General features: G+C 38.7%; 1 protein-coding gene and 1 long non-coding RNA gene across 5 annotated transcripts; one reads left to right on the top strand and one right to left on the bottom strand.

The window, feature by feature from the left end:
- Nucleotides 1-268: 268 nt before the first annotated feature.
- LOC140649592 (uncharacterized) lies at nucleotides 269-4,572 on the bottom strand. The gene is made up of 2 exons (XR_012041671.1): nucleotides 709-4,572; nucleotides 269-407 (listed from the first exon to the last, which is right to left on the bottom strand). It is a non-coding gene; the product is annotated as an uncharacterized lncRNA (long non-coding RNA).
- Nucleotides 4,573-4,751: 179 nt separating this feature from the next.
- On the top strand, nucleotides 4,752-24,372 carry LBR (lamin B receptor). 4 transcript variants are annotated; one of them, XM_072857023.1, is made up of 14 exons: nucleotides 4,752-4,895; nucleotides 9,525-9,705; nucleotides 11,267-11,455; nucleotides 13,179-13,262; nucleotides 13,900-14,077; nucleotides 14,668-14,864; nucleotides 15,642-15,696; nucleotides 17,574-17,768; nucleotides 19,091-19,194; nucleotides 19,616-19,741; nucleotides 19,838-20,006; nucleotides 21,479-21,559; nucleotides 21,661-21,783; nucleotides 23,130-24,372. In XM_072857023.1, exons 2-14 carry the CDS (start codon nucleotides 9,541-9,543, stop codon nucleotides 23,288-23,290), a joined length of 1,827 nt encoding a protein of 608 aa, XP_072713124.1. In that variant the 5' UTR covers nucleotides 4,752-4,895; nucleotides 9,525-9,540; the 3' UTR covers nucleotides 23,291-24,372. The 4 variants fall into 4 exon arrangements, with proteins under 4 accessions (XP_072713124.1, XP_072713123.1, XP_072713122.1 ...); XM_072857022.1 differs by having other exon boundaries at nucleotides 4,762-4,895; nucleotides 13,903-14,077; XM_072857021.1 differs by having other exon boundaries at nucleotides 4,762-4,895; nucleotides 13,176-13,262; nucleotides 13,903-14,077.
- Nucleotides 24,373-26,416: the final 2,044 nt, after the last annotated feature.

Here is a 26,416-nt window from a genome sequence, read left to right as displayed (position 1 = left end):
GCAGGCTGTTCCTTTATAGGGAGTTTTAAGTTCCAATTCGATGCATCCTAAATTAATATATAATGAGAAACTTCTTCTATGGTCAAGGGTGGAACCCCTGCCTTACTGAGGTCCATAAAAACAAAACCTCTATTGGTTTAGTTCAATAAAATTCAGAGGTTAATCCCAAATCTGCTCCTTTTTTAAGAACCATTCTATCACTGAAAAAATATGAATAAAATTACATATCCTAATCAAAACAATCCCCAAAGTGCCTGAGCACACTCACATTCTGTAATCTTCGCAACAGCTTTAAAAAGTGGATTGTCCTTAGTTTTTCAATGGCAGTTTGAGAGGCAGAGGGGAGATGTCTTTTTGTCAATGTGCAGAATTCTGTCTGTCTTTTCTCCCAGGTTATGCTTTGTGATCTAAAATAGACAACGCATGTGTGCATCACCGTCTACTTGGCTACAGCAGGCAACTGCTCGGCTGCGTGTGTCGTGAAGACAGCTGCCAGCTAGGAGATTTCTCCTTCTCATGCAAACAGTAGAGGTATTTTCACTAGACAGGCTAGGATGCTTTGATCATACATAATACTAGAGAGAAGGAGAAAGAGAAAGCATATAGTGTGCATATATATATACTACAGTCTATATAGTATATGCATATAATACACATATATATAAATACATGAGTTTTTTTAACAGACTATAAAAAACCCCACCTTACTATGAGTCTTACGGGTGTTTTTTTCGACAGAAGCAAAGGGCTAATCAGGAGAGGAAATAGAAGCTGATTACCCCACCCATCTCCGAAGCCTCTGCTAAAGCCATTTATCATAGCTTTTCTCAGCCTTCTTGGGCGGGCAACTTTATAGGAGGACTCGTTTTTGCAACCTTTTTACAGCACCTTTAAAAAAAAAAAGGTAAAATAACCCCAAAGTAACAATAATACTTGCCTTAAGCACAGAGATGGCTAGGTATGGTATGGATGCATGGGAGTTCCTTGGACAGCTAGGCTGTTAGATCTAGCTGTGGGACTGAAAAAGATCAACTTTGACCAGAAATGCTGTAAGTATTTCAGAGCTAAACAAATTTAGGGGAGTTCATGGTCAGCTCTTATTGCTGCAGTGTGTTAAGGTTGTATTTCCTGAATATTGGAAATATTTGTATACTTTTCCCTTAATGCTGCCTAAGTGGTTTGGTGAATTTAAAGTGGGTTTAATGCTGTGAAAGATAGGTATTAGTAACATAATTGTCTTTTTTAATATCTATATTTCAAAAAATCAAAATCTGCATCTTATTACATTAAAAGAGATAAGTAGATGGACAGAAACAATGTAAAAATGAATGTAAGAACTTTATTTGCCTGGTCAATGAAAGTTAAGTTAATTTTTTGGTCTTTAAACTCTATTGGAATGAGAACACTTCTGAGATGGGATTTATTTTACTTCTCAGCCACAAACATTTTCACATAAAATGAAAAATAGGAAGTGAAAAAATGCAACATAGACATTGAATATGCAAACATTAGTATGTAACAATGAAAAACATATGTCAAAGGATTTATACTAAAATTTAATGTGTCAGGAAGTGTTTAAGATCATTAATTAAAAGAACACAGATTGGATATAACCTGCATTTAGTTCCATAGACTTGATTTACCTGAGGGCTCTACTGTGAGACCTGAGTTTTCATATGGCATTGAGAAAGCATACAGTTGTATGCATACAGCATACAGTCTCCAGATGTATTAGCTTAAATATCAGTACACACAGTAATACCCATAATTCATAATATCACAGGCAGCAATAACCTGGTTACTAACCATTCAGGGGACTTCAATGGTCACCAATGCTGAACTGTAAGTCTTGGGACATTAACTCTAGTTAATATCCCAGTATTTTTTTAAGTATCTTTTATTAAATTACAGATAACTTAATATCTTGGGATACTAAACTCAGTGCCTCCAGTCTTAGAGGGGTTCATCATTTGGAGAGAGGTCCTCTGGAAAGCCAACCTGTTCTCCCAGGGCCAGCCAGTACAACTGAACTTACCAGGACTACTTAAGTATATAACACCATGCAAGTACGCATAACCTATAGAAGCCTTCCTCGCTGTTAATTAGAGCTATTTCAGACTTCAGTCCTGCAGAAAATCTCAAATTCCACTTTGACAACACTCAGATTTTACGGAGTACAGATAATATTCTTCATATTAATTTTCTACATAGCCAACTATTTTACGTTTTCTCTTAAACTCAAGCACTTTTTACTGCTAAGTGTGTGTCCTGAGGAGACTTGAGAATCCTAACTTACATCTGAAGCAATTTTTCCTGGCCCTTGCTGGAAGAGAGTAAAATAATCCAATTTCTGGTTATCAGCATTGTTTTCCACCATTCTCCTGAGCCTTGTCACAGTTAACACCCACTGCCCAGTGCTTTTTGAATGGCTTCTTCCCAAACCCCTGCCCCTCTTTCCAGCTCCGGCCGAAGAGTATTTCAGAGACAGGAATCAGAGAAGGGAAGGTGCCAGGCAGCCTTAGTGGGACCAGCTCCAGCACCAGAGCCCTCTTACACTTCTTACTGAAATCAAAAGGAGAACCAGGGGTTGAATTTTGAAGGATCAACATCTACAGGGACACAGCTGTCGTAGTGTTCTCAGGTAGATGTGCTATTGTAGTGCTTAATATTTATCGTTAAAATGAAAGCCTAGAGAATTCTTTTCTCAGTTTTATGTTGTGGGATTGAGATGCTTTAGGTGTAGATTGGCAAATTTCTGTACTTCCAAGTCCTTTATACAAACACTGAAAACGTAACTTGCAGCAGTGCACAGGTAATATTTTGATGGTGATAGTCTGACTGGATTTCACATTCGTCCCATTTAATAGTTGACCCGTGATGGTCCCATAAATACTTCCGAAATAATGTCTCAAATGTATACCAATTATCAACAGGTTCACTGGCAGAACTGCAATAAACAGTTCTTAATGGCCCAATAGCTTTCTAATCCTGGTTCAATAAACAATCCCAAACCCAAACCATTACTCTGAAGGCATGTGTATTCTCTAAATGAGATTACAACTGAAAACCTTCATATTTAAGCATATTAATTGTAGGCCTCTGTTGCCAACAGAATGAAGCAGGATCATTCCAAGCATTAGTTGCTGTAATTAAGACATCTACCGAAAACAGTCCTTAACATTATAATAGTAAACTGTGCAATAGTAATAAAGCAAAAATCTTAGCTGGAATCAAAAACATTCATTATCTGAAGCCAGAAATGAAGCTTCAGTTGCATTCTTTTGCATAGTAAGTTATCAAATGTCTTTCAGATAAAAGCTGGTTGCCTTAACACAACTAAAGAACAAATTTATTCCGACTGCATTTATTTAAATCTGTGCTTAAACATGACTCTGGTTTGACTGAGTAACTTTTAATCTCATTTAGATGCCTCATTGCATCATGTAGTGAAAAATATAATGAACGCATAAGAAAATACAGCCTGACCTATTTGGTATAAAAAAAGGGGGGATACCAAATAAAGTTAAAAAAAAAAAAATTGCTTGGGAAAATTAAGAAGTTCAAGGCCAAAGTAGGCAAAATGAATAGCAAAATACATATTTTAAAATAATCTGCATATGAAGGCCCATTTCCTGCATTCATTTACTTATGTAAAAAGCTTGCCTGAATTCAAGTCTGTCTGAATTCTAGTCTGAATTCAAACATTATAGCAAGAAACTTAAAAAAAAAAAAATAATCACAAATTTGTGAGCAACCAAGTAACTGTAAATCTCAGACAAGTTAAGCCCATGGTTACCATAGAGCCTCTTTATGTCTGTCTGTTTTTTGGTTGTGGTTTTTGGGTGTTTTTTTGTTTTGTGGTGATATTGTTGTTAGGTTTTTTTTAATCTGAGATTTTTGCTGTGTCTGTGCCAGTTTTCTGTATTGGAAAATGGTGGTCTTGTCTTTCAGGAATTTTTATTGATTTGGGAAGCCTTATTAGGCCGGAATATGACTTGTCAGCACATGTCCGAATTCAGACAGTCTGGGAGGTCCATAAAGAGTGTACAAACACAAACACGTCCGTATTTTATGCTTAAAGGACTTAATCGTTTTTAAGATCCAAACACTTGAAACAACTTATTTTACATTAAAACTCACTGCGCATGACGACTCGTTAGATTTTTCACAACCTGCTTTTCTTCTGCCTGCTGAAGTATTGCTTAGCCTTCCCGATTTCAAAATCTGCCAGTAACTTGAATGGCCTTTCTGGAAAAGTTGCCTCAACAGGACAGCGTTAACCACACATCGCGGCTCTTTTGCCTTTTTTCTTTTGGAGAGAGGGTGCTTTTACCACATTTCAGCCTCGTTGGGTGCACGGCTGCCAGGAGCACAGGCAGTCGTTCAGTTAGTGTAGGAGATACGTATTTTCCGTATACAAAACCCCCGTTTTTGTTTACCGCTCGGCAATGGGGCCTGTGTGGCGCAGGGGGCCTGAGGCGGCCCCCGCCGCCGCGATGGCGACCGCGGCCTTTCATCCCCACTCTCCCTCCCCGAGCTTCTCCTCCCCTCCGCACTCGCATCCGTTCTCAGGCCCCCGTGTCCGTGAGGGGGCCGAGCCGAGCCGAGCCGCCCCGCTCGTCCCCTCACCGGGGCGGGCAGGCCGTGGGCCTCGGGCGGGAGCACCGCACCATCGCGCGGCAGCCAATAGCGTGCGGCCACCCGCAATTCAAACGGCGTGTCGTGGCCAATAGGCGCGGTTGGCGGGCGGGAAGGGGCGGGGCGGCGGACCGTTGCGCGGTCGTAACCGTCGCTCAGGGCGGTTGTTCCCCTCAGCGGAGAGCGGCGCGCTCGGCCCCGGCTCCCGCTGCTCCGCGGAAGCGCCTCCTGCCCGGCCCGGTGGGGGCGGGCGCCAGGTAAGGGAATGGCGGCACCGGGGCAGGCGCGGGCCGGGACACACCCCCCTCCGCGGCCTTCCCGGGGGGAAGCGCTCCGGCCAATCGCCGCCGCCGCCTCTCCCCGCCCCATGCGCGGGCGTCGGGCCGCGGCCCCGCTCAAGTCTCTCTCCCGGTGGGCGGACGAGCCGCGCCCTTTCCCGCTGCCCGGACCGTTTGCTTGGGCCCTGGGGGTGGGGGGGGCTGGGCTCTCCCCTCCCGCTTTGTTCGGGATGCCGCCGTCCCCCTCCGCAGCAGCACGGCGGCGCCGGACCCGGCGCGGGGAAAGGCCGCGGCCACCCGGTGTGGCGGGGGCGCGCCGTGGGAGAGGCGTAGAGGGGCGGCCTGGCCTGCCGCGGCCCATCCCTTCCCCCACGGCGAGGCCCCGCGCCAGGCCCGGGCCGGGAGTGCGGTCGGGGCGGGGCCGCGGAGCGGGGCCGAGGGGCCGGGCCTCCCCCCGCCCCCGGCACGTGGGTCCCTTCCTGTCAACACCGCGCCGCCGCGGCCTTAACCCCGGCGCCTTTCGTAGCCCTGCGGGGGGGGAGTTCCAAGTTCCTGGCGCTTTCCCTCCGCTTTCAATGCTTCTGGTGAAGAGCCTTTTTAAAGGCAAACATCTCGTTTCCCTGCTTGAGGGTTGACAGGTTTTTATTTTACCTTGAGGCTTATTTGTGCTTGCTTTTAGCGGTGAAGCTGATTTGGCTGTTTAGTCGAGCCAAGCTTGACCAGTGGTAGATGCCTCCACCTTTATGGAGGTAGAGAGCTAGAAATGTGGAATGAGTAATGGTGATCCTGAAAAGGTCCTGCACAGCTCAGTCTCTTTGGTGAATTCAGTAGTAACTTTCTGTGTAGGAAGCTGTGTCTTGTTAGCCTTGACTGTCAATGTTTTCTTTTCCTGCGTTTCTTCTTTGCTTGCATTCAACTGGCTCCCTCCTCTGACATGCACAACATTATCTACCAGTGGTGAGATGTCAGAATTAGTAAGTAGAATCACTAGATATGTATGAACTTTGCTCTTCCAAGAGGGAAAAATTTGTTTAGTGGGTTTTTTTAAATTATTTATTTCTTCTTAAAACTGTGTGCCCAACTTCGGATGATGTGGTATGATCTTCTAGTGACTACAAGCTAGCAGTCTTTTTCTTATTTTCTTGACAGGAGTTAAATATCTTTCCACATATCTAGTGAGAGAGTCATTAAGAAAGACCAGAAATATGTTTCCATATGAAACCAATATGTTTCTCTGCCATGTTTCTCTTTAATTGTTTCATTCTTGGTTGAGTCAGCAATTAACTTTTCTTCTTGACCAGCTTTTAAGCTCCAGGGAGTTTTGTGTTAATTGTCTTGGCTTGGTGTAGGATACAAAATCCTTTTGAGCCATTCCTTTAGAGTCTGGGTTCCTAAAGGAAAATCATAATGGTGCAGAAAACACAAATTTCATCTCGGGACTAAGTGAATATACTTGCAATCAGGTATCTGTACAGTACAGGGTTCAATGTGTGAAATAATTTTCTTTGGTCGCTTGGATACATATTTTGAAGCCCTGTGAATTAAAAAGTTTGTATAGGACTACTGTGAACATTACGCCGATGCCAACTGCTACCCTGAAAATTATCAGGGGTGTGTGTAGAGCTTGGCAGAGCAGTAAATTCAAAATGTAATTTCTAAACTGTATTTTTTTTAAAGACTTCCTATCTTTATTTTTCTTGATGCCAGTGATGACTTTTGTTACCTGAACAGATGAAGGCTACCTTTAAAAGGTGTAGCTTTTTGAAGTGGGATATATGGAATGAGGATTGCAAACCTCCCTCACACGAGGCATAGGAGTGCAGAACAAGGTGGTAATTTTTGATAGGGTAAGAAGTAATATTTACTTTTTTTTTTTAGTGTTTAGTGTTTGATCTCATTATTAAGCTTTAATGTTCAAGGAAAAAATGGAAAAATAAGTAGGTCTTTCCACTAATAAGATTGTTCATTACTTTTGAATCACAGGATAATATTTCCACTTGCTTGAATTTATTTATTATTCTGGAATTTCATATTGTTGATATCTACCTCAGGCTGAATTACGTAACATAGATTTAGCTTCAGGTCCTTCAACCACATTTTCCAACTCCTTAAAACTAACTTCAGCTCCTTTTGAGAACAAGGTTGGAAGAGGGGAAGGTCTTTCTGCCTTTAAAAAGAATTAAATCGTGTTACCTTTTATTTGGGCTGTCTTCATGTTTGTGTACAAAAATGCTGAGTTTTGAAGTTTGGCAGAGAATTGCATTTTAATATCCCTAAGAAATTATATCTAAACTTTGAAGTGGTTATTATAAATCGTAAAGATCAGTTTACATGTCCTTAGTAACAACTTTGTGAAAAATTGTTTCCCTTTTTGAAAAAGGACTTAAACTCCAAAGATTCTGTTTTTCATGACTTTGTCCTAGGATCTGGCAGCTTTGTCCTGGCCAGGCTTTGAGTTTACAGATGATGCCTGAGGTGTTCCAGGTCAAGAGAAGAAACAGTTGGCTGGAGTGTAGGAAGTAAAACAGCAATGAGGAAATTAAGTCATAGATCAGGTTATGACATCTGGTGAAAGCTATGACTGGACTTGGTGGAGCACCCATGTTTAAACTATTTATGAAAGAGGAAGAAGCTGGAACTGTGCGAGAGACTGGGGAAAGAGCAGTAGTAGACGTGGATCTCGTAAAGAACTGTCTTTTGGATGAGGAAACTGGACAAGGAGGCAGAGATGGGGATTGAGATCAGATCTTAAGCCCAGAGGTGGCAAAGAGGAACAGGAACTAGTTTGGTGAACAAGGGCAGAAAAGGCAGAAAACCCCCAAGGAATTAAAGGGCGTAAGGAGAGAATGGAGAAGAACTTGAAATTAAAATATGGCAACTGTATTTCACGGAGTCATAAGAAATGAGAGTATGAATTTGAGGGGGTTAAACTGACTGGGATAAACCAGAGTCAGAGGAGTGGGAATTCAGAAAGAGTAAGAAAGTAACGAGACTGGGACAATAAACACTAGGTAGAAGACAGATGAGCTGGAAGAGCATGTGCCTACAAGCATAGACTAGAACTCTGATAATTTTTCTAACTGGCAAGTATCAGTGAAACCAAATGATAAAACTTACTCTTTTTGCTCCTTCAAATATTATACCGCAAAGGAGATGGCCAGATGTTTCTGTTCTGAAGCAATTAGGAATACTAGCAGTAAAATCCACGTGAGGGAATTTTGCTGGGTTTTTGGTTTCTTCTTTGACTTGGAGAGCTACACAGGTGTAAAATCTTAGCAGCAACAGCTTCAGGAAATGCCAGAATGAAAGCTGATTGAAAAGCCTCACTTAACCCCATCCCCCAATGTGTTATGAAGGTCTGTCATTACATATGGACAGTATTTTTTGCCAAAGAATCTTAACTTTTCACTGCAGATTAGTTAATGTGTAATGAATGAGTATCTAGTTAAATATTTTTTTTTTACCTCATTTTGTGTGGCTTCACATCTTATTTATAGAAAACAAGTTAAAATGCTTTGAAACAAAAACATTTGCTGGTTTGTTTGTTCCCCCCCCGTTCTAAGTTCCTACATTCATCATACAAATGATAATACATAAGCTAGTATGTATTTTATCTTAGACTTTTAAGATACCCTCACTTTATATGTTGAGGCCTGAGTCACAGAAGTTCAGGTTAAAAGTATTTTCTGCTATAGATACCTATTTTCAGATGGCAATGGCATAATACAGGGCACTTTTCAAAGAGTTATACAGGACTCTACATCTAAAAATGTACCTTCCTTTAAGTTGTAGTTGTGTGGGGGTTTTTTTCCCAGCACCCTGGTATGGTGGACCAAGGGTGGTAGTCACTTAAGCCCTGTTTTGCTAATATGAAATAAAAACCTTATGGTGCAGACAGGAGGATAGAATTTAGGTTTTTTGGGATATTATGTGATTACTTTGATGCTCTACTTTGTTTTCCTGCAGCCCCCTGCAAAAGGCATTACGTGCCTTGTGCTAAATACATGGAAAAGAGAAAATATTCAATCCAGACAGGAGCCTAAATTCTGGTGTTTCCTAACTTTTGAGTGTTTGGCATAACAAGTTGAAGGAAGTATGTAATGTGGCTGTGTGTTCTGAATAGATTTGGGACACTTTATTTTAACATTTAGAAATCATCACTTCTGTAATTTTTGTAGAACCACAGGAAGAGAGGGTTAGAGGACACTTAGATACTATCTAATTTACTTTTTTCCCCTCTAGATAAGATCAACTACATTTATGTAATTTTGGTCAAATATGCTTTGCCTGGTTTTGGTGGTCTCTGATGATAGAGATTGTATATCACAGCTGAATACTGGTCTAGATGTACTATTAATACATTTGAACATTTTTTTTGTAACATCTAACTTCAATCTTTACTCTATTTTAAACCTATTTCTTCTGTCTACTATTAATTTAGCAAATAGATAATCTTTTTTCCTTACCAGGCAGCTTTTTGCCTATTTAAGTTGAAGAGTTGTTTACTTTAAAGTTTCCTTGTTCCAGCCTAAATGATATGGAAAGGGAGTAGGGAAAAATTAAGCCTAATGCTTAGCTATCATATGTATTGATTTATTTCTCTTCTAGGGATTCCTTTTGGAAAATGCCAAACCAGAGGTTTGCTGATGGCGAGGTGGTGATGGGCCGTTGGCCAGGAAGCGTCCTGTACTATGAAGTACAAGTGACTAGTTACGATGATGTTTCTCATCTTTATACTGTTAAGTACAAAGATGGGACTGAACTTGCGTTGAAAGAAAGTGATATAAGGGTGAGTACACGTTTATATATCTATCAGTATTTCTAATGGAAGATTATATTGATTTTGTGATGTAGATAAAAATACAACTTATAATTGGATAGTTGCTTTGCAAGTTTTCATTAACTGTGTCTTCAAGGAATTGGTGCTAAATAATAGCTTTTTCCTATGTGACATCTCAAATAGAAGTTCAGAATGCTGACCCTAACTTTAAAGAAGCATGATTGGTTTCTTTATGTTGAAAAAACAGTGACACATTTGGGGAAAAACAAGTCTGATCATTCAGGAACTCTATAGCATGATTGTTCATGAAAAATTGGTTTTGGGTAGCTTATAAAGCTAGTAATCAGAAGGTTGATATTAATTTGACTTTTTTCCACTTCTAAATAAGAAAATTTGAAAACAAATGCAAGCATGTGGTTAAGGATCACTATAAGGGCGCATGCCCTTTAAGCACATACTTAAAAATCTGTGAATAGGTTGTACTGTTTTAGGTCCCCAAAGGTTTCATGAGGTATTTTGCTCTATTTGTGACAATTAGGGACTTTTGAGAAAGGGTCGTGTCGTATGTGTATGAGCACATCCCTTCCTCTTTATGTATCTTTATTATTTCATTTTTTGTTACTAATAAAGGCCTTTAAAACTCTGCATACAAGCTTCATTTCAATTTAAAATGTGATAATGTATGAGACCAAAAGCTATTTGAATGTTTGCTGCAGTTGATTTTTAAGGCCTGTTCTGAAACCTGCATAAGTGCAAAGCTAACTTGTGGGTCTTTATGTGAACTGTAATTTCACTTTTTGGTGGTAGTGTACATGCCCTGTAACTGACCTTTTCTTCTGGGACAAAATGTTTCTGCCTGGAGCTAGACAAACGTTTTCACTGCTTTAAGACTTTCTAACTTGTTTACTTCGTGCTTGCAGGTTAGCAAACTCAAGCTGAGAAAATACCTTTCTTTGTCATAAAGCATTTGTGCCTTATAAAATTAGTGGAAATTTTACATGGGAAAATAAGCATTGTAGACTTCACAGAAAAATAAAACTGAGTACTTTTGGGGAAAACTGTTTATGAAATTAGTTATCACATCTAATTTAATGATTTAGCTGACTTGGGGTTTTTTAATGTTGATCTGAGCTGTGTTGCCTTAAACAGATCATTGCATCTTAATATGCCAAATGTATTAATAAAGCTAAGTAATCAAAATGATAGCTGTCCCTTAAAGCTTAAGAGACGGCTATCATTTCATTTATTTATGCAAAGGCTTAAGAGGGTCGTACACTCAAAAGCTTGGTGCTCACATTGATAGCTCGCATCCATAATCTGATTTCTGTAGCTTTGACAGGAATTGTCAGCAGTTGGACTTGGGGCAGGATTATTTGGGTATTACCAGCAAAATGAGTATGCTGTAGTTGCTCTTTCTTAACAGGCTTTTTACAGCATCAATAAAGGAAATAGGAGACAATTCTGTAGAACTGTATGCCAGAGTCCTCATCATAAAAAACCCACAAGTTTCTAAAATTGTTCTTTGGAACATCTAAGATAAGATTTTGCTTTCTTCCCCTCTTTCTTTTAGTCGCAATCATCATTCAAGCACAGGAAGAGCCAGTCCTCTTCAAGTTCTCCTTCCAGAAGAAATACTAGCAGATCTCGATCTAGATCTCCTGGTCGGCCAGCAAAAGGCAGACGTCGTTCTTCTTCCCAAAGCAGAGAACATAAAGATGACAAAAAGAAAACCATTCAGGAAGCCGACTTAGCTCTACTGGTATTAGGTTTTTTTGTTTGTTTGTTCTTTGTGTGTGGGTTTGTTGGATTTTTCTTTAAACAACTTTTTGCTATTTGCAAAAGACTTGTTTTATGCCTACTGGGTTTATTATTGTAAAAGCTAGCTGTAGTGCATGTTCCCTGAACAACAACATTAGCTGCAAAAGTGTATCTCAGAACTGCCTTTTTTCTTTGAAAATAGGCTTTCCAGCTTACCGAGTTGGGAGGAGATTCTTGAAATATAAACATATGTTGTTAAGTTCCATTTGAATTTGGTGGTACAGTGAAGTTCTCGGAATTCAAACAAACACAAATTATTTAATATTTTAATATTGAAGTCATTGTTAGCCATATGCTCCCACTTGTGAAACGGGGCAAAGGAAGTTAGCCTACTTTTAAGATGTATTGATCAGTACATAGCAAGTAGGTATTAGAATTTGAAATAAAGTGAGTTCTGTTTTCATATACAGTTCATTAAAATAGTAATGGAAAACATGTGAAGCTTCTGTGGGAGAATTGCTGCAGAATTCAGGTGTGGAATATATATATAGTCTTGCTGATTGATAATATTGCAGAACTGTTTTCATTATAAAAACTATCCTGTAAGGATTTGTAAGTTTATCAAATACTTGGTTTTTAGCTGAAATTTATCATGTTTGTTCTTGGCCTTTTTGTGAAGGTTATAATGAGTACTAAAAATGGTTCTGGTGTTCTGTAGGTGAAGCATAGTAGAGGTGATGTTTCTCTATTAAGAGACAAACAGTGTTTCTTCTGCCTCTTGTGCTCTTGAGATAGCTTCAAGTGATACTTGTCTGAGACACAGTCCCTTGAATTGGAAATGCCTTCTGCTGATCTATTGAAAATAGATAGGTTTTAGTTAGGTTTCAACTAAACTAAACCAGAGCAATCTAAACTAAATAGATAGTTTGAGTTTAATAAATCGCTACTACTAAAAGCATTCTTTGGCACTGAAATTGCTGTGGTTTTTGTTTTGCAGTGAACTGCTTTGAGCTTTGTGACCCAGGGCATAGCCTGTGGACCATATGCTCGTTTTAAGTAGTTTGTAGCCAGCAGCTACACTTTACTTTGGACAAAAAGGTTAAAATGCCTTTGGTTTTTCTCCTGGCTTCTAATTGAGGAGTAGGATTGATCTATTGGTTCTTGTATGATTGGAATGACCTGGTCCTTTTCAACAAAGCTGAGGTTGAAATAAAACAAAACAGACGAGTCGTGTCTTCCCAGAGTTGTGTGAGCTAGACTCATTAAAAGAATTTTTGTAAGAGAATTTATTTCTTAGAAAGATATTTAATGGAAAAACCAAACTTTCAGTCCTGCAGAGCGGTGTCATATATAGGACACTGAAATTTCCTCTGCTTTCCTAATAGAATTACTAAATAGACATTGTACTAAATAGACATTTGTACTTGGCAGTTCCTAATGATGAGTTAAAAATAACTTGGAAGCTGTATTCTCTCTTAATTTCACTGTTAAAAAACATTAGTAACCTTTTCCTTTTCTTAAATGAGTTTTCTTCCCTTGTTTGTGAGCTGAAACTGTCCATACTTTGGATATTGAACACAGTTGTTTTCCTGTGGAGAAAACTGGAGCAATTGCAGTTGAAAAAAACCTAGATAGTTGGTGTTCTTAATTATTCATTATATACTTACACTTAATGCAGCTGTTATTTTCAGGAAGCTAAATCTAGGTTTTTTTCTTTTAAGCAGAAACCGAGTGAGAATAACACCAGAAGGTACAACGGTGAACCTGACAGTACAGAAAGAAATGACACATCCTGCATAGTCTCAGAGGTATGAACATCGTATTTACTCTTAGTTTTATGTTGCATTCTAACTTAGCTTTCTCAGAAATCCCTAGAAAAGGGAAGTACAATAATCAAGGAGAAATAGAATGCAGCATAAAACTTAGAGGTCAAATAAATTTACTGTTCAGCTAACCAAGTTCAGGGGAGAGGGAGATGAAATTCTTAGAAGGGAAGAGTATTAGAGCTGCATAATATTCATTTTTCTTGGGTTTTTTTTCCGTCAAACTCTCACTGGTTACTTGTGTTAATTCCCATGCTTTTACAGTGTGAATGTTTGGCCATAGAAAGTGATTTTTTTTTTTTTTTTTTTAAGACAAATCAGTTCTTTAGTCCTGATTGTTAGCTAATGCACAGGGTTATGGCAGAAGGGAGGGGAGGAGGGTGGGAATGGATGACCTATACTGGAACTGCTGCTGATATGTAATCACGGCCTAAGCGATCACAATGAAACTCGTTTTAGCAGTCTCTTCATATAAATACATAAACTTAAGTACCGTATAGAAGTAGAACACATTGTATATTGGTGTTTTATAGTGAATAATGTCCTCCTAAATAAAAAATGGAGTAAAATAAGGTAAAATTGCTGGGGTTTTTTTTAGTAAATTGTTTTTATTCATTAACAGCAGAAGTTGAAACCAGACCTAGAAATGGAGCGTGTGCTTGAACAGTACAGCTTGCGTCCAAGAAAAGAAGAAAAGAAAAAAGAAGAGATATATTCGGAGAAAAAGATTTTTGAGATAATAAAAACAATTGAGAAAGCATCATCAAAAACAAAGGAGCTAGAGTTTGGTGGAAGAATTGGTATGTGTGCAAATTGTCGTGATAGTTGAAAATTAGTACTCTTACGTGTGTTTTACTCATTGACCATACTGTCATGTCAAGAACTTTTTTCCAGTTTTTGGACCCTGGTTGCAGAATCCAGAGTCCTATGACAGTGCTTCACGTAGTCTGTGCTGATATTGGTGGCAGTCAAAGAACCGTTACTACACTTGGTTTTCTTGTGAAATATAGTGAAGATCTTGAGCCTTCCCTTGCACAGTGAGATTTAAATATTTCCAAATTAAATTTAAGAAGTAACTAGCAACATTTCTACATTTTCAAAACCTAGGTGCATCGAACTTGACAGTAGACTATTCTTTATACAGTTTTTTGGGCAGTTTTAAAGGGATGCAGTGGGTGTGATCCTTCGGTTTGGTTATATGACCCCATATGGGAGTGAGAAGAATGTCTCTATCCCATTACGTGACTGGGGGCTTGCCACTGTCTTGCTTCGGGAATAGATGACAACCTCTTCTTTGTTACTAAAGTTAGTATTGAGCTTTATTTGTGGGATTGAAAAGATTTTTGTTTTCTATGTTTATCTTCTAATATGGCATAATATCTGTTTACAGGGACCTTCATGCTGATATTTTTCCTGCCTGCTACTGTGTTCTACTTGCTGATGATGTGCAAACAAGATGACCCCAGTCTTATGAACTTCCCTCCTCCTCTCCCAGCACTTGAAAGTCTTTGGGAGGCTAGGGTGTTTGGTGTTTTTCTTCTGTGGTTTTTCCTTCAAGCTCTGTTTTACTTACTGCCAATTGGAAAGGTAAGCTGTTCAGTAGCAATTGGGTCTTTATGGATAATTAATTTGTCCGTCAGGCTGGAAGGTAGGGTACGTTCTTAATGCAGTGAATTTGAGAGCGAATGAACTTGTTTTCCATATTAAGCTGGAATATGGCTACTGCAGATCTCTGCAAGCTTAAGATAGCACAGTTTGTTAAGAATTTAATGGCCGTGCATTTCAAAGTCTTACAGTAGAAAAGGCAGAAGGCATTATATAAGAGTTAAAAGCATGGATAAAATTTGCGTGATAGAATTCTAGAAGAATTTCAGGTATGTGACTACTAAATAGACGAACTGTTTGATACTCAGTTTCTTATTGATATCTAGTGTTTTGAAATGTAATCTTCACTTATGGGAAGCTATAAACCATTCTAGCCATATGTGTGTCAGGCAAATGCTCTGTTTCCCTTTTTTTGTGACTTCAGGGATACTGGCAGATTCTGAAAGAAAACTATAATAAATAGATCATTCAATCAGGTTGATCTATTGCTATAAATGTTTACAATGGTTGGACCTGTTCTGTTTTCTTGAGGCTGGTTAGGAAGAGGGGGTTTTTAAAATGTTTTTATTTGAAAGTGTTGCTCTTTTTCTTTTGATATCCAAAGTATGCTTTTGAGAACAATGCATGATCTTCAGATTTGAATGTGTCCAGCTGGTTACCTTGATTGAATGTCTTTGTGGCAGAGATGTGCTTGATTGCCCTGCCCTGCCAGTGCCCCCATAAAGTACTTTGTTGACACTAGTATTTTATTCTTCCTAGGTTGTAGAAGGCCTGCCTCTTTCAAATGGAAGGAAATTGCAGTACCGAATAAATGGTAAGCATGTTGCAGTTGCTTATTCTGAAATTTGATACCACTATCTGATTTGCAGTACTCACTACTGTAAGATACAAATGATGAAAGATACACTCTACGGTCCAACTAGGTATCTGTTGTAAATCTTTCATAAAATAGGATGAGCCTTTTCTTGGGAGAAGGTGGTTAGTAATGATCAGGAACTAACTGCCCCAAGAGCAAGGCATTACACTATACAGGGCACCTGGTTTGCATCCAGTTGTGACTGACGGCTCCTGTCATATTCCATGTATAATTGCTAAATGAGCAGTTGCGTATCGGAAATGTTAGTAATGTTCATGTAACAAGGAGTGTTGCTCCAGAGGAGATGTTCAGGAGTGATCTGAAGAGATCTTATCCCATGTGTCTAGATCATCTTGGATGTCTCTGATTTACAGACTAATAAGAAGTGTGTTGTAATTGATTTAAGATGTTCTTATTCTTCCCTGGCACAGAACAGTTCTGAGTCCTTATTCAGATCTGATTTCACTTCTTATGAATAAGGCAAGCTTCTCATCTAGGTTTAGAGTATCATTTAACATATTTCAGCAGTCCTGCTTTTTCAGGCTTAAATAGAAAAGTGTACTTTGATGCCTTGCAGGTATTCCAGACTACCTATTTCGTTGATTAGTCAGTTCAAGGACACTGGTGGTAGTGGAATCCAAATGTTATATTGAAAAGTTGAGTGTGGTTTTGTCATAGCCTGGTAAGATGCACCATTTTAAAGTTGGAATAGGGCTGTAAATCATAGAAGCAGAGTGTATTACATCCTGCGGAAGTGAGTCATGTTGAGGCTGCTTCATAACTTTTTCTGTTTTGGACTCCTGTCTTTAGTAGGGGCATAGTCCCGCATATTTTTTTTTTTTTTTTTTTGTATTCTGATAAAGGGAGGAAATAAGCTACATGATTTGGATGGTTTAAAAAGGAAAAAATAACGGGGGGGGAGGGGGAGAAGAGAAGCCATCTTCTTGCTGCTTCAGAAGGCTACTTCTCAAAGCAACTTCTTGAAGAAAGGAAGATGACCAGTGACAGGACAAGAGGCAATGGGCACAAACTGAAACACAGGAGGTTCTGTCTGAACATCAGGAGTCACTTTTTTTACTGAGAGGCTAACTGAGCACTGGCACAGGTTGCCCAGAGAAGTTGTGGAGTCTCCATCCTTGGAAATATTCAGAAGCCGTGTGGACATGGTCCTGGGCAACCAGCTCTAGGTGGCCCTGCTTGAGCAGGGAGGTTGGAGTAGATAAGCTCTGGAGGGTCTCTTCTAACCTCAACCATTGTGACCCTGTGAAAGGGTTCATAGAAGGTGCTTAGGTGAGAGCTGTATAGAACTGTCTGCTTATATTTGAACATCGTTCCACTCTACATGATTTTATACTCTCAAAGTACAAAAGTTTTTTGTGTTCAAGTTTTGACTTGATAGTTATTACTTTAATTACTGCTGTCTGTATCAAGGTATATGAAGATAACTCGAAGAAGAAAATATGATTATCTGAGCTGTCCCACAGATAAGATTTTTGTGACGTGCTGTCATGATCCAGTAGTAGTGTCAGTGTCCATTTTTCCACTAAAATCTGAAATTGGATCCCATGTTGTAAAAAATGTAGGAGTGCTCAGAGTGTTCCTGCCTTTTGTCCTTTTGATGAGGAGCACAGGCAATTTCAGGGCATAGATAGAATGTCTTAGGTATATTGCTGTGCTCCAGAGGTTTGAACCTCAAGAGCATGGGATGTGGAAGACATTACTGGAATATAGACAAATCTTGGAAGAAGTAAAAATGCAGAAAGGCTGGGCTGGGTGGGTTCTACTAGAATGATTTTTTTAATTTGGCTAATATGTTTTTCTTCTACATCCTTCAGGGTTTTATGCTTTTATTTTGACTGCTGCAGCTATTGGAACTTTACTATACTTTCAATTTGAACTTCATTATTTGTATGATCACTTCATGCAGTTTGCAGTGTCAGCTGCAGTTTTTTCTATGGGGTTGAGCATTTATCTGTATATTCGGTCCCTGAAAGCACCCGAGGAAGAACTAGCACCAGGTGGAAACTCTGGTGAGTTATGAATATTTTGGATGATTTCTTTCCAATTGTTCGCTACAGTTTCATTTTTATGAATTAAAAGGTAGCTTTAGGGCTGGTTATTATAATACAGTGACTTTTACTTTCTACCAGTGTAAAACTCATGTTGCAAGTTAAATGGCATTTTTTTGTTCACGCTCAGATACTGTAAAATGCTTAAAATTTTAGTTGGATTATCTTGAATAGCTTATGCAAAAATATCTTGGCTGGTCTAGTCCCCTAGTGATGAGAGGACAGTTCCTTCCTTTCTGTTTTCAACATTTGTCTAAGAGGCTTGTCTAGTTTGCTTCATAGTGCCCCTGCTGGTGGGCCTTTTCCTGAAACAGCTGGGAATGGAAAGAAAAACAAGTATCTAGACATTTTGGCACTGAGAAGTCAGGTACAGAACTTGAAATTACGGTGTATTTCTAAACTTTATTTTGCTGTGCACTTTTAAATCTAGTTAGCTGAATTGAGTTTCCAAAAGAAATTTTGATTCAGTCATGAGACTGCCTACCTAGAAAGTATCAATTATATATGTATGTTTTTGTAGGACAAAGGATAGATTGAGAGGTTGATTAGCATTAAATGTTAAACAAACTGCTTTTAAAAATTATCATAGGGTGACTAAGAAAGGGAGTTTATGGACAGAACATTTAGTGTATTAAAATGAAGTATTCAAATATCCTCAGTTCCTTTGTCAGTGCAGCATGCATGTGTGTGAACAGAAATAATAAATGATCATAAACAATTATTTCATTGAAAAGTGCAGTTCTAGTTTCTGTAAGTGGCATAGTAGCATTCTGCAACTCTTCTGCAAAGTGCTTGTTATTTGCTAACTCAGTGCAGGATATCTTGTTGAAGTCAAGGTATTGTATTTTCCTTCTTGTCCATCTCTTTTGATGGACAGGTAATTGTCACAGCTAAAGGAATTCTTGCTCCCCAAGAAGAGCAATGAAGTAGGATGAAAAGTAGAATTAATTAATACCATAAAATCATGTTAATGGAAACTGGGGTGTGAGCTTCAGGATAAGGCTGAAAATAAAGAAGGAACGAGTGACAAGGAGAAATAAGCCTGTAGTAACTTCAAAAGTGTTTAGTCCTCCTAATAAATAAAATATTTGGGCCTCTTAAAATACAAAGCAAAACCCACATGGCTTATATTTCCCATACGCTCTCACACTTTTCTTGCCAATCTAAAAGCTTTTTATTTATAATGAGAGAACTTTAGTAGAAAGTAGGAACTGCTTTATGGGGAGGAGTGTAGTGGCAGATAAAAGGAAGAGTATTGCTAACAAAGACTGTCTTATCTGCAGGGTATTTTGTTTATGATTTTTTTACTGGACATGAATTAAACCCTCGTATTGGCAATTTTGACCTCAAATACTTCTGTGAGTTGCGTCCAGGATTAATTGGCTGGGTGAGTCAGTAATCTTAGTTGTTTTATTTGCTTAAATAAAACTGATTATTTTTTATACATATGTATATATAAAATTGGTATTAAGGATACAATATGTATTTATAAACAGGAAAAAAGTACTTACAAACGGTTTCATGTTGCCAGATTTTTAATGACCATTTTTATTCACTGTAGGAAAATTTCTACATTCTAGCTTCTTTGCTTTGTGGGAGATAAAAACCCTTCTTAAAGTATTTATATATTGAGGTCATACAGCTTCAGAAATGTAGTTAGTTGAAAACAGTGGCTTGTGAAATAGGTTATTATTTTTTTAAACTTAAACATTGGTCAAAAACATCTGTATTAAAATGTCCTATAGTGTAATAGAACAGACCACTTTCTTTTACAAGGAAAATTTGTAATAAAGTGTTTTCTAAACTAGGTTGTTATAAACTTGGCAATGCTCTTGGCTGAGATGAAGATACACAATCAAACTATGCCATCTCTGTCAATGATACTTGTGAACAGCTTTCAGCTTCTGTATGTTGTGGATGCTCTTTGGAATGAGGTAAATGACAATCATATTAAACAGTTACCATTTCTAATTACAATGTTAAATGAATGAAGCTTTGTAAATCCTAAATTCCTTCCTCCTTGTTTCTAGGAAGCCATTTTGACTACAATGGATATTACCCATGATGGATTTGGATTCATGCTAGCATTTGGAGATTTGGTGTGGGTTCCGTTTGTCTACAGTCTGCAGGCCTTCTATTTAGTTGGTCATCCCACTGCAATTTCTTGGCCTGTTGCTGCTGCAATTACTATTCTGAACTGTAAGTTATAGTAAATGTTATTGTTACTGGTAGTAATAATGTAGGACTGATTTTGTTTCTTTGAGTTGTGAGGCGAAGCTTTAGCTAAGATGCAGTGATTGTATTTTCTGCATTACCACAGCTGGTGGAAGCATGTGTCTGGCTACTCTTTAATACAAAGTTTATAATAAATTCTCGATTTATTAAATGAAGGATAAATGAGACTCTGGACACCTAATTGTTCTGTTGAGAGGCATCTTTAGGTGGATGCTGTCTGGAGCTGCAGAAGTGACGTAAAACATTTTGAATGAAGTGTGGCAGATGCCTTTTAAAGTCAGTCTGAGTGACTGTGATTGACTCCTGTGAAAAAGAAGTCAATAGCTTGTTGGTGATGCTTTAGTGAACCTAGGGAAAAAGAGGTTTTGTTGTTTAACAATCTGCATCTCCTTCCCTAATGCCCATAGTTACAAACTCCTGTGAACGGAAGACATCTCCTTTTGCCTAGCCAAGTGCTTTGAGAAAGGATCTTGCATCTTTAGGAGACCTTAAATTTGTACCAATATGGCCTTATGGCCATACCATAACTTTGTGGTATGGTATGGTTGTGGTCCAAACACAAAGGAATGGCTTATACCAATATGGAGTGGAATTCTGTTTCAAATTTTTGTTAATTAATACTTCCTAGTTTTCATGAAGTTTACACTTGGAGGAGATTAGGGAGCCTTTTGCCCAATGGGGTTTTGTAGTCCTGATTCTTTGCAAGAACTTAAAGTAGTTTGTCCCTTTTATCTAAGTAGTGAACATAAAAGAAAAAGGTTTTTGTAGACATGACAAAGAATTTAAACAGTTGGAAAGAATATGTAGGTGTACAACTTAGTATGTGCAATTCTGAGAAATACAACATCTTTTTCCATTCTGAGTTAATATTTTGTTGTCTTTTTTTAAACATCTTTATTTGAAGTATGTTGTGATGATGTTTTTTCAATACAGCCTCGGAAAAAGCAAATTTAAGCTGCCTGTGAAAATGATGGGGGAAACGAATTTCAAAACCAGATAATACTTCGTGGTCTGGTTCTTTTAATATTGTGAACTTGTAAAAGAGTTGGTCAGTTTATGGAGTAGGCACTGTAGCAAAATACTGGGCTGCTAATAGAGCTATAATCTTAAACTGCAGCACATCACCTTATATGAATTTCAAGCTCAGTGTTACATTAATAAACTGTAAGTCAGATATTAATGTAAAAGTAGATATGAAAATAAAGCTTCTCCAAAATCTTTAAAGTTAGGCAGTAATGTGTAAGAGCGTATGGAATGCAGGTTTCCTATAGCATTTCTGTCTTGTTGGAGCTCTGAGAACTGGAGAATATCCAGTTACATCTCTGAGGAAAAGATTTCAATGTAGTAAGAGTGGCAGAGAGCATGTGAGTGCTTTTGTTGAAGGAAAGAAAACTGGAAAATACTGAAAATGCAAAATAAATAATATTTATTTTCAGGTATTGGGTATTACATATTCCGTAGTGCAAATTCTCAGAAAAATAATTTCCGAAGGAATCCAGCAGATCCCAAATTGGCCTGTAAGTGCATTTTTTATTTCTTCAGTTCCTATACAATGTCTCTTTGTACTATTTAAACACACATTTCAATTGTTGTATTGACTACAATACTCTATTCACAGATCTGAAATTTATACCCACTGCAACTGGAAAAGGGCTTCTTGTCACAGGTTGGTGGGGTTTTGTTCGTCACCCTAATTATCTCGGTGACATCATCATGGCTCTAGCATGGTCCCTACCCTGTGGTAAGTTCCTGAAACTAAAGCAGATCTTATCAAAAATGCTTGTGTGTTTTGGCATCTGACTGGGTTTGAGATGCAAAGTGATAATTATTTGAGATATTAAAACCTGTAATTAATTGAATGGCAAATTTCTGTGTTGTAAGCTTAATGCAACACCTATTTTCTCTTACATCTTATCCTTTATATCTTACTATAGATTTGACATATACTATAGATTTGACTCTCCTTTCTGATACTTTATAATTCAATAATGATGGGGCTTGCTTGCTAGTAAGTTGTTCTTACATTTTTTTTTTTTTAGGCTAGTGGCTGTGCTATAGTGTTTTCAAAGGGAGTTCCCAAAAAGTGGGAGTTTGCTTGGAGACAAGGGCTACCACATATAGGGATGAACTTTAAGCAAAATACATTATGAAGAAGAAAAGTCATCAAACAAAAGAAGTGGAATTCTGTTTCAACGTTTTTGTTAATGAATACTTCCTAGTTTTCATGGAGTTTACACTTGGAGGCAATTAGGGAGCCTTTTGTCCAATGGGGTTTTGTAGTCCTGATTCTTTGCAAGAGCTTAGAAAGAGCAGTGAGAGTTTCAGAAAATACATCTGATCATGGTAGTCCTGCCCCCTCTCATTCAAGTCAGGTCTCCCCAGAGCCTTCTCTTCTCCAGGGTGAACAACCCCAACTCTCTCAGCCTTTCCTCATAGGAGAGGTGTTCCATCCCTCTGATCATTTTTGTGGCCCTCCTCTGGACCCACTCCAACAGCTCCATGTCCTTCTTGTGCTGAGGGCTCCCGAGCTGGAGGCAGTACTGCAGGTGGGGTGTCTCACCAGAGTAGAGGGGCAGAATCACCTCCCTCGACCTGCTGGCCATGCCTCTTTTGATGCAGCCCAGGATACGGTTGGCCTTCTGGGCTCCAAGCGCACATTGCTGACACATCCAGTTTTTCATCCACAAGTCAGGTAGTGTGCTCTGAGCAAAGCTACCATCTACAACCAAAATAGAGAAAACCTTGTGGGGCTTGTGTGGGGCAGCTCAGTGCTGCGGAGGCTTAACTATTTCTCTGGTTTTGGTAGCTATAAAGAACTTAAAAATATGTGCTAGCTTTGCATGCATTGAGAGTGAAGTTGGTAGATTTTGAGACTCTGAATTTTAAGGATTATTTTTTGGGGGTTTGTGTGTCTTTTCCCATCTGCATGTAAACATGTCACACAATTTTTGCACTATCCTGTTGAGTATCTGATGCTTCAGTCCATAACAAGTATATGTCACCAGCTTAGTACATGTTGTTAATAGCTAAAATTTCTGGATTTATTTTTTGCTGTATCTAAAGTGACTTTCTCACTTTATTCTACAGGTTTTAATCACATTTTACCATATTTCTACGTGATATATTTCATCTGCTTGCTTGTTCATCGAGAAGCTCGTGATGAACATCATTGTAAACAAAAATATGGCTTGGCATGGGAAAGGTATTGTCAGCGTGTACCATACCGCATATTTCCTTACATCTACTAGAGCACTCCAGGTGCCTGACTTGCAAATTACTTCTAAAGTTAGTTTCTTTGCAAATAAAAATATACCTCTTACCTTTGCACTTGGTCTATCTGTTATTTAGGCTTTTTAAAAAAAAAAAAGTGACCAAACAGTGGAGTGCATCAACAGGTATTTACAAGTAATCTTAAATACGTGCGTTATGTGAACTGACTGTCTGTGACTTCAATTTTTAAAAAATGGTGAATTTTAAAAAGTCTTGGAGCCCTAATTTTTCAAGTTAAATTTAATCTAAATCCTGAGTTTACATTTTTTTATTGCATTTAATTAAGCACTGTGATGTAAAGTATATTATTTTCTTAATACAATAAATACAGAAATTCCATCCAGTTCATTTTTTGGTGTTACTTGTACCATCTAACTTCAGATGTCTGACTCAGTTGCCTGAATTGGAGGAGGAGCAGCAGGGTCTTTTTGGTCAGCGGAGCTGGAAGCAGAGGATTTGACCCCCATTGAGGGCCCTGTGCCGCTGGCAGTGCTGCCCTGCAGCCCTGGGCCCAGAGCTGGCACAGCTCAGCTGGGTGGTTGTCCCCCTCCTGGCTTTTCATTAATGGGATTTTTTTGGTCAGGGAGGCTCAGGTGGCCCCTCCTGCCCTATGCCTGCAGGAGGGATGAAGGGCTGGGATTCAGAGGAGAAGTGGAGGGGCATGACTGTCCCCCCTATCCCATCCCCACATTCTTGAGGCAGTTTCAGCATGGACCAAGGGGCACCCTGAGCTGCCACCTGGCAGGGCCCCTGACCCTGGAGAGAAGCCATGCTTCTGGCTCAGACTCCTGAAGGCAGATGATACAAACACTTGTTTCAGCTGTGGGCAGAGCTGTGGAACTGAGCAGTGAACCCTAATCCTGCATCTGGCATTGAACACGGGGTAGCAAAGGGTGCAGTGTATGCACATTTGACAGAAAGAATAACATGACCACAGCTGGCTTATTCTGATCTTTGTAAATTATGTCTTGATGTACCATAGCGTTTACCAAGTGTGTATAATAAAGCCTCCGCGTTTTTGCTGTACAGTGTTTGGATTTGAAAATGTGATAGCTTTTTTTAGAAACAGGAGAAATCAGTAACTAAATCAATTTCCAGTAATTTTTAAAAAATGTTCATTGAAAAAGGTTTTTGTAAATTAATGTATTCTTGAAACAATTGAAATGTTCATTTAAATATTTGTATTGACAGATATGCTATGAAAATACAGGAAATGCTCCTCAATCCAAAGTTGGTGGGTTTTTTTTTAATTTGGCATTGCTACCTCATATGTAGGTTTTGCCTTTTGTACTGTTGCAGATAGAGAAAATAGCTATTTTTTTGCTATTGCTATTTAAAACAACATTTTTTACATGAGCCTGTGGTTAAACTCGACCACTTTCTAATATATTTTTGTATATATTTGACTTTTTAACTAATGTATGTGTTCTAGTCACTAGTTGTGTTCTTTGTCTAACTGGCTGTAAATCAGATGCCCTTGGAGTATTTACTTCATAAGTAGAATAATTTTATACTTTACTGAAATAATCTTGCATTAATTAACTAGCTTTTATTCTGTTGTCACAGCTGAGAGCTTTTCACCTACTTCATACATGAGGTTTATAGCACAAATTGTCCAAAAAAGCTTATTAGAATCTTAAATATAGTGCAGGTACCTCTACACTTGCTTGCGGTAAGGTTCCTAATAAATCTGAATGTTGCTATTACTCATCAATTATTTCCAGTTCTTAGAATGTTCATGTAATTGAAATCTAGAACGTGATTTTTTTTTAATAAAAGAACCCTCTATTTTGTACACAGGCATTTTTTAAGGATAATTGTACATTTGAAGTGTATATAATGTAGCTTGATTGTGGCAGTCTCCTCTGGAAATCTGTATGTTGGTGTTGTAAGGAAAATGTTTTCAGACAAAGTACTTTGATTCCTGGAAGAAGATAGCAGTGCCTGTAACAACACTGAAGAGCATTTACTCCTGTGAAGTAGCAGATTAAACTGGGATGCTTTTTTCAATGGTTGCTCAATGGATTAATGGGAAATAGAGCAATCCTTAACTGCACCAGTTTGGAGCTGGTGTTTTTAAAATGTACTGAAGGGGGGGGAGGGATGACACAGTTTAACTCCTCAGACTGTGAACCAGGAGATGCTACTGCCATCCCAGGCTGATCTGTTGCCACACAAGGTTGTTAATGTAATTTGGAGCCCTTGTCTTTCAGAAACAGATCTGGACCAATGATAACTTCAATTTATTTACATGCCGAGTTTTATGTGAATTTGATCTTGAAGTAATTGTTTTTAATACAAACAAGCCTATAAACTAAAATAAAGCTTTTGCTTAAAATTAAGTAGTGTATTTTTCTTTTCTTTTTTTTTTTCTGATTCATGGTGGTGTCTGAAAAAAATGACATTGATTTATATGATTAAGTAAAGGTGCAAGTTTGCTGAAGTTCCTTTTGTATCTGTAGCTGTGGGTTGAGTGTTACAATCTCATGTGTGGTGCTTCTCCTAGCCTGCCTGGGAATTTTAAGGAAAGGAGGTCTCTCCATTTAAAAGGAGATCTCCATTTCTCCCTTTTCTTCCACTTCTCTCTATGGGAAAGTTTACAGATCCACCATCAGCCCGAGAGCACGTTTGTTCTCTGAATCAGCTCTGTCTGTCAGCTGCTTTGCTCATCTGCCTGGACTGAAGAAAAATCAGAGTGCTAAGGAGTAGGTGGCATGGCAGGGGAAGGAAAAGCAGGCTCAAACCTCAGTGGATAGTAACTTCAGTTGTTACTAAGTTAGGAAAAAGTGATTATCTTTACTGGAAAAGATGATGGCTTCAGAGAAATGAAATACTCTTCATTAAATGTGTCTGAGAATTGTCAGTCACGGAGCGGGCACAGCAAGGCACCCGCTTTTGTGACTCTGACTTTGTCCTTGCTTGCCTGGTAGATTGACTGCTGTTGCAAAGTGAATTGGTGAGCCTGGAGGTGGCAGTACCCCGGGTCTTCAGGGAGTGCAGTGAAGTGAGCAAGGCTAATGCATTACCTCTTTTTGGTCCTTCATTCTGTTAATCCGAAAATAGTTTTAACTGTTAAGAAGACACAAGTAACGCTTGTTTTGCCT

Source organism: Ciconia boyciana, chromosome 3 (assembly GCF_034638445.1).
Source record: "Ciconia boyciana chromosome 3, ASM3463844v1, whole genome shotgun sequence".
In the NCBI taxonomy this organism is placed as follows: Eukaryota; Metazoa; Chordata; class Aves; order Ciconiiformes; family Ciconiidae; genus Ciconia; species Ciconia boyciana.
This window is presented reverse-complemented; position numbering and strand designations above follow the sequence as displayed.

What these genes read in the sequence shown, in the direction of transcription:
- LBR (XM_072857020.1), top strand. Translation starts at nt 9,541, where the DNA reads ATGCCAAACCAGAGGTTTGCTGATGGCGAGGTGGTGATGGGCCGTTGG. An exon ending in TGAAAGAAAGTGATATAAGG is followed by an intron (nt 9,706 to 11,266) that starts GTGAGTACACGT and finishes TCTTTCTTTTAG; the next exon opens with TCGCAATCATCATTCAAGCA. An exon ending in AGCATGGTCCCTACCCTGTG is followed by an intron (nt 21,784 to 23,129) that starts GTAAGTTCCTGA and finishes TTTATTCTACAG; the next exon opens with GTTTTAATCACATTTTACCA.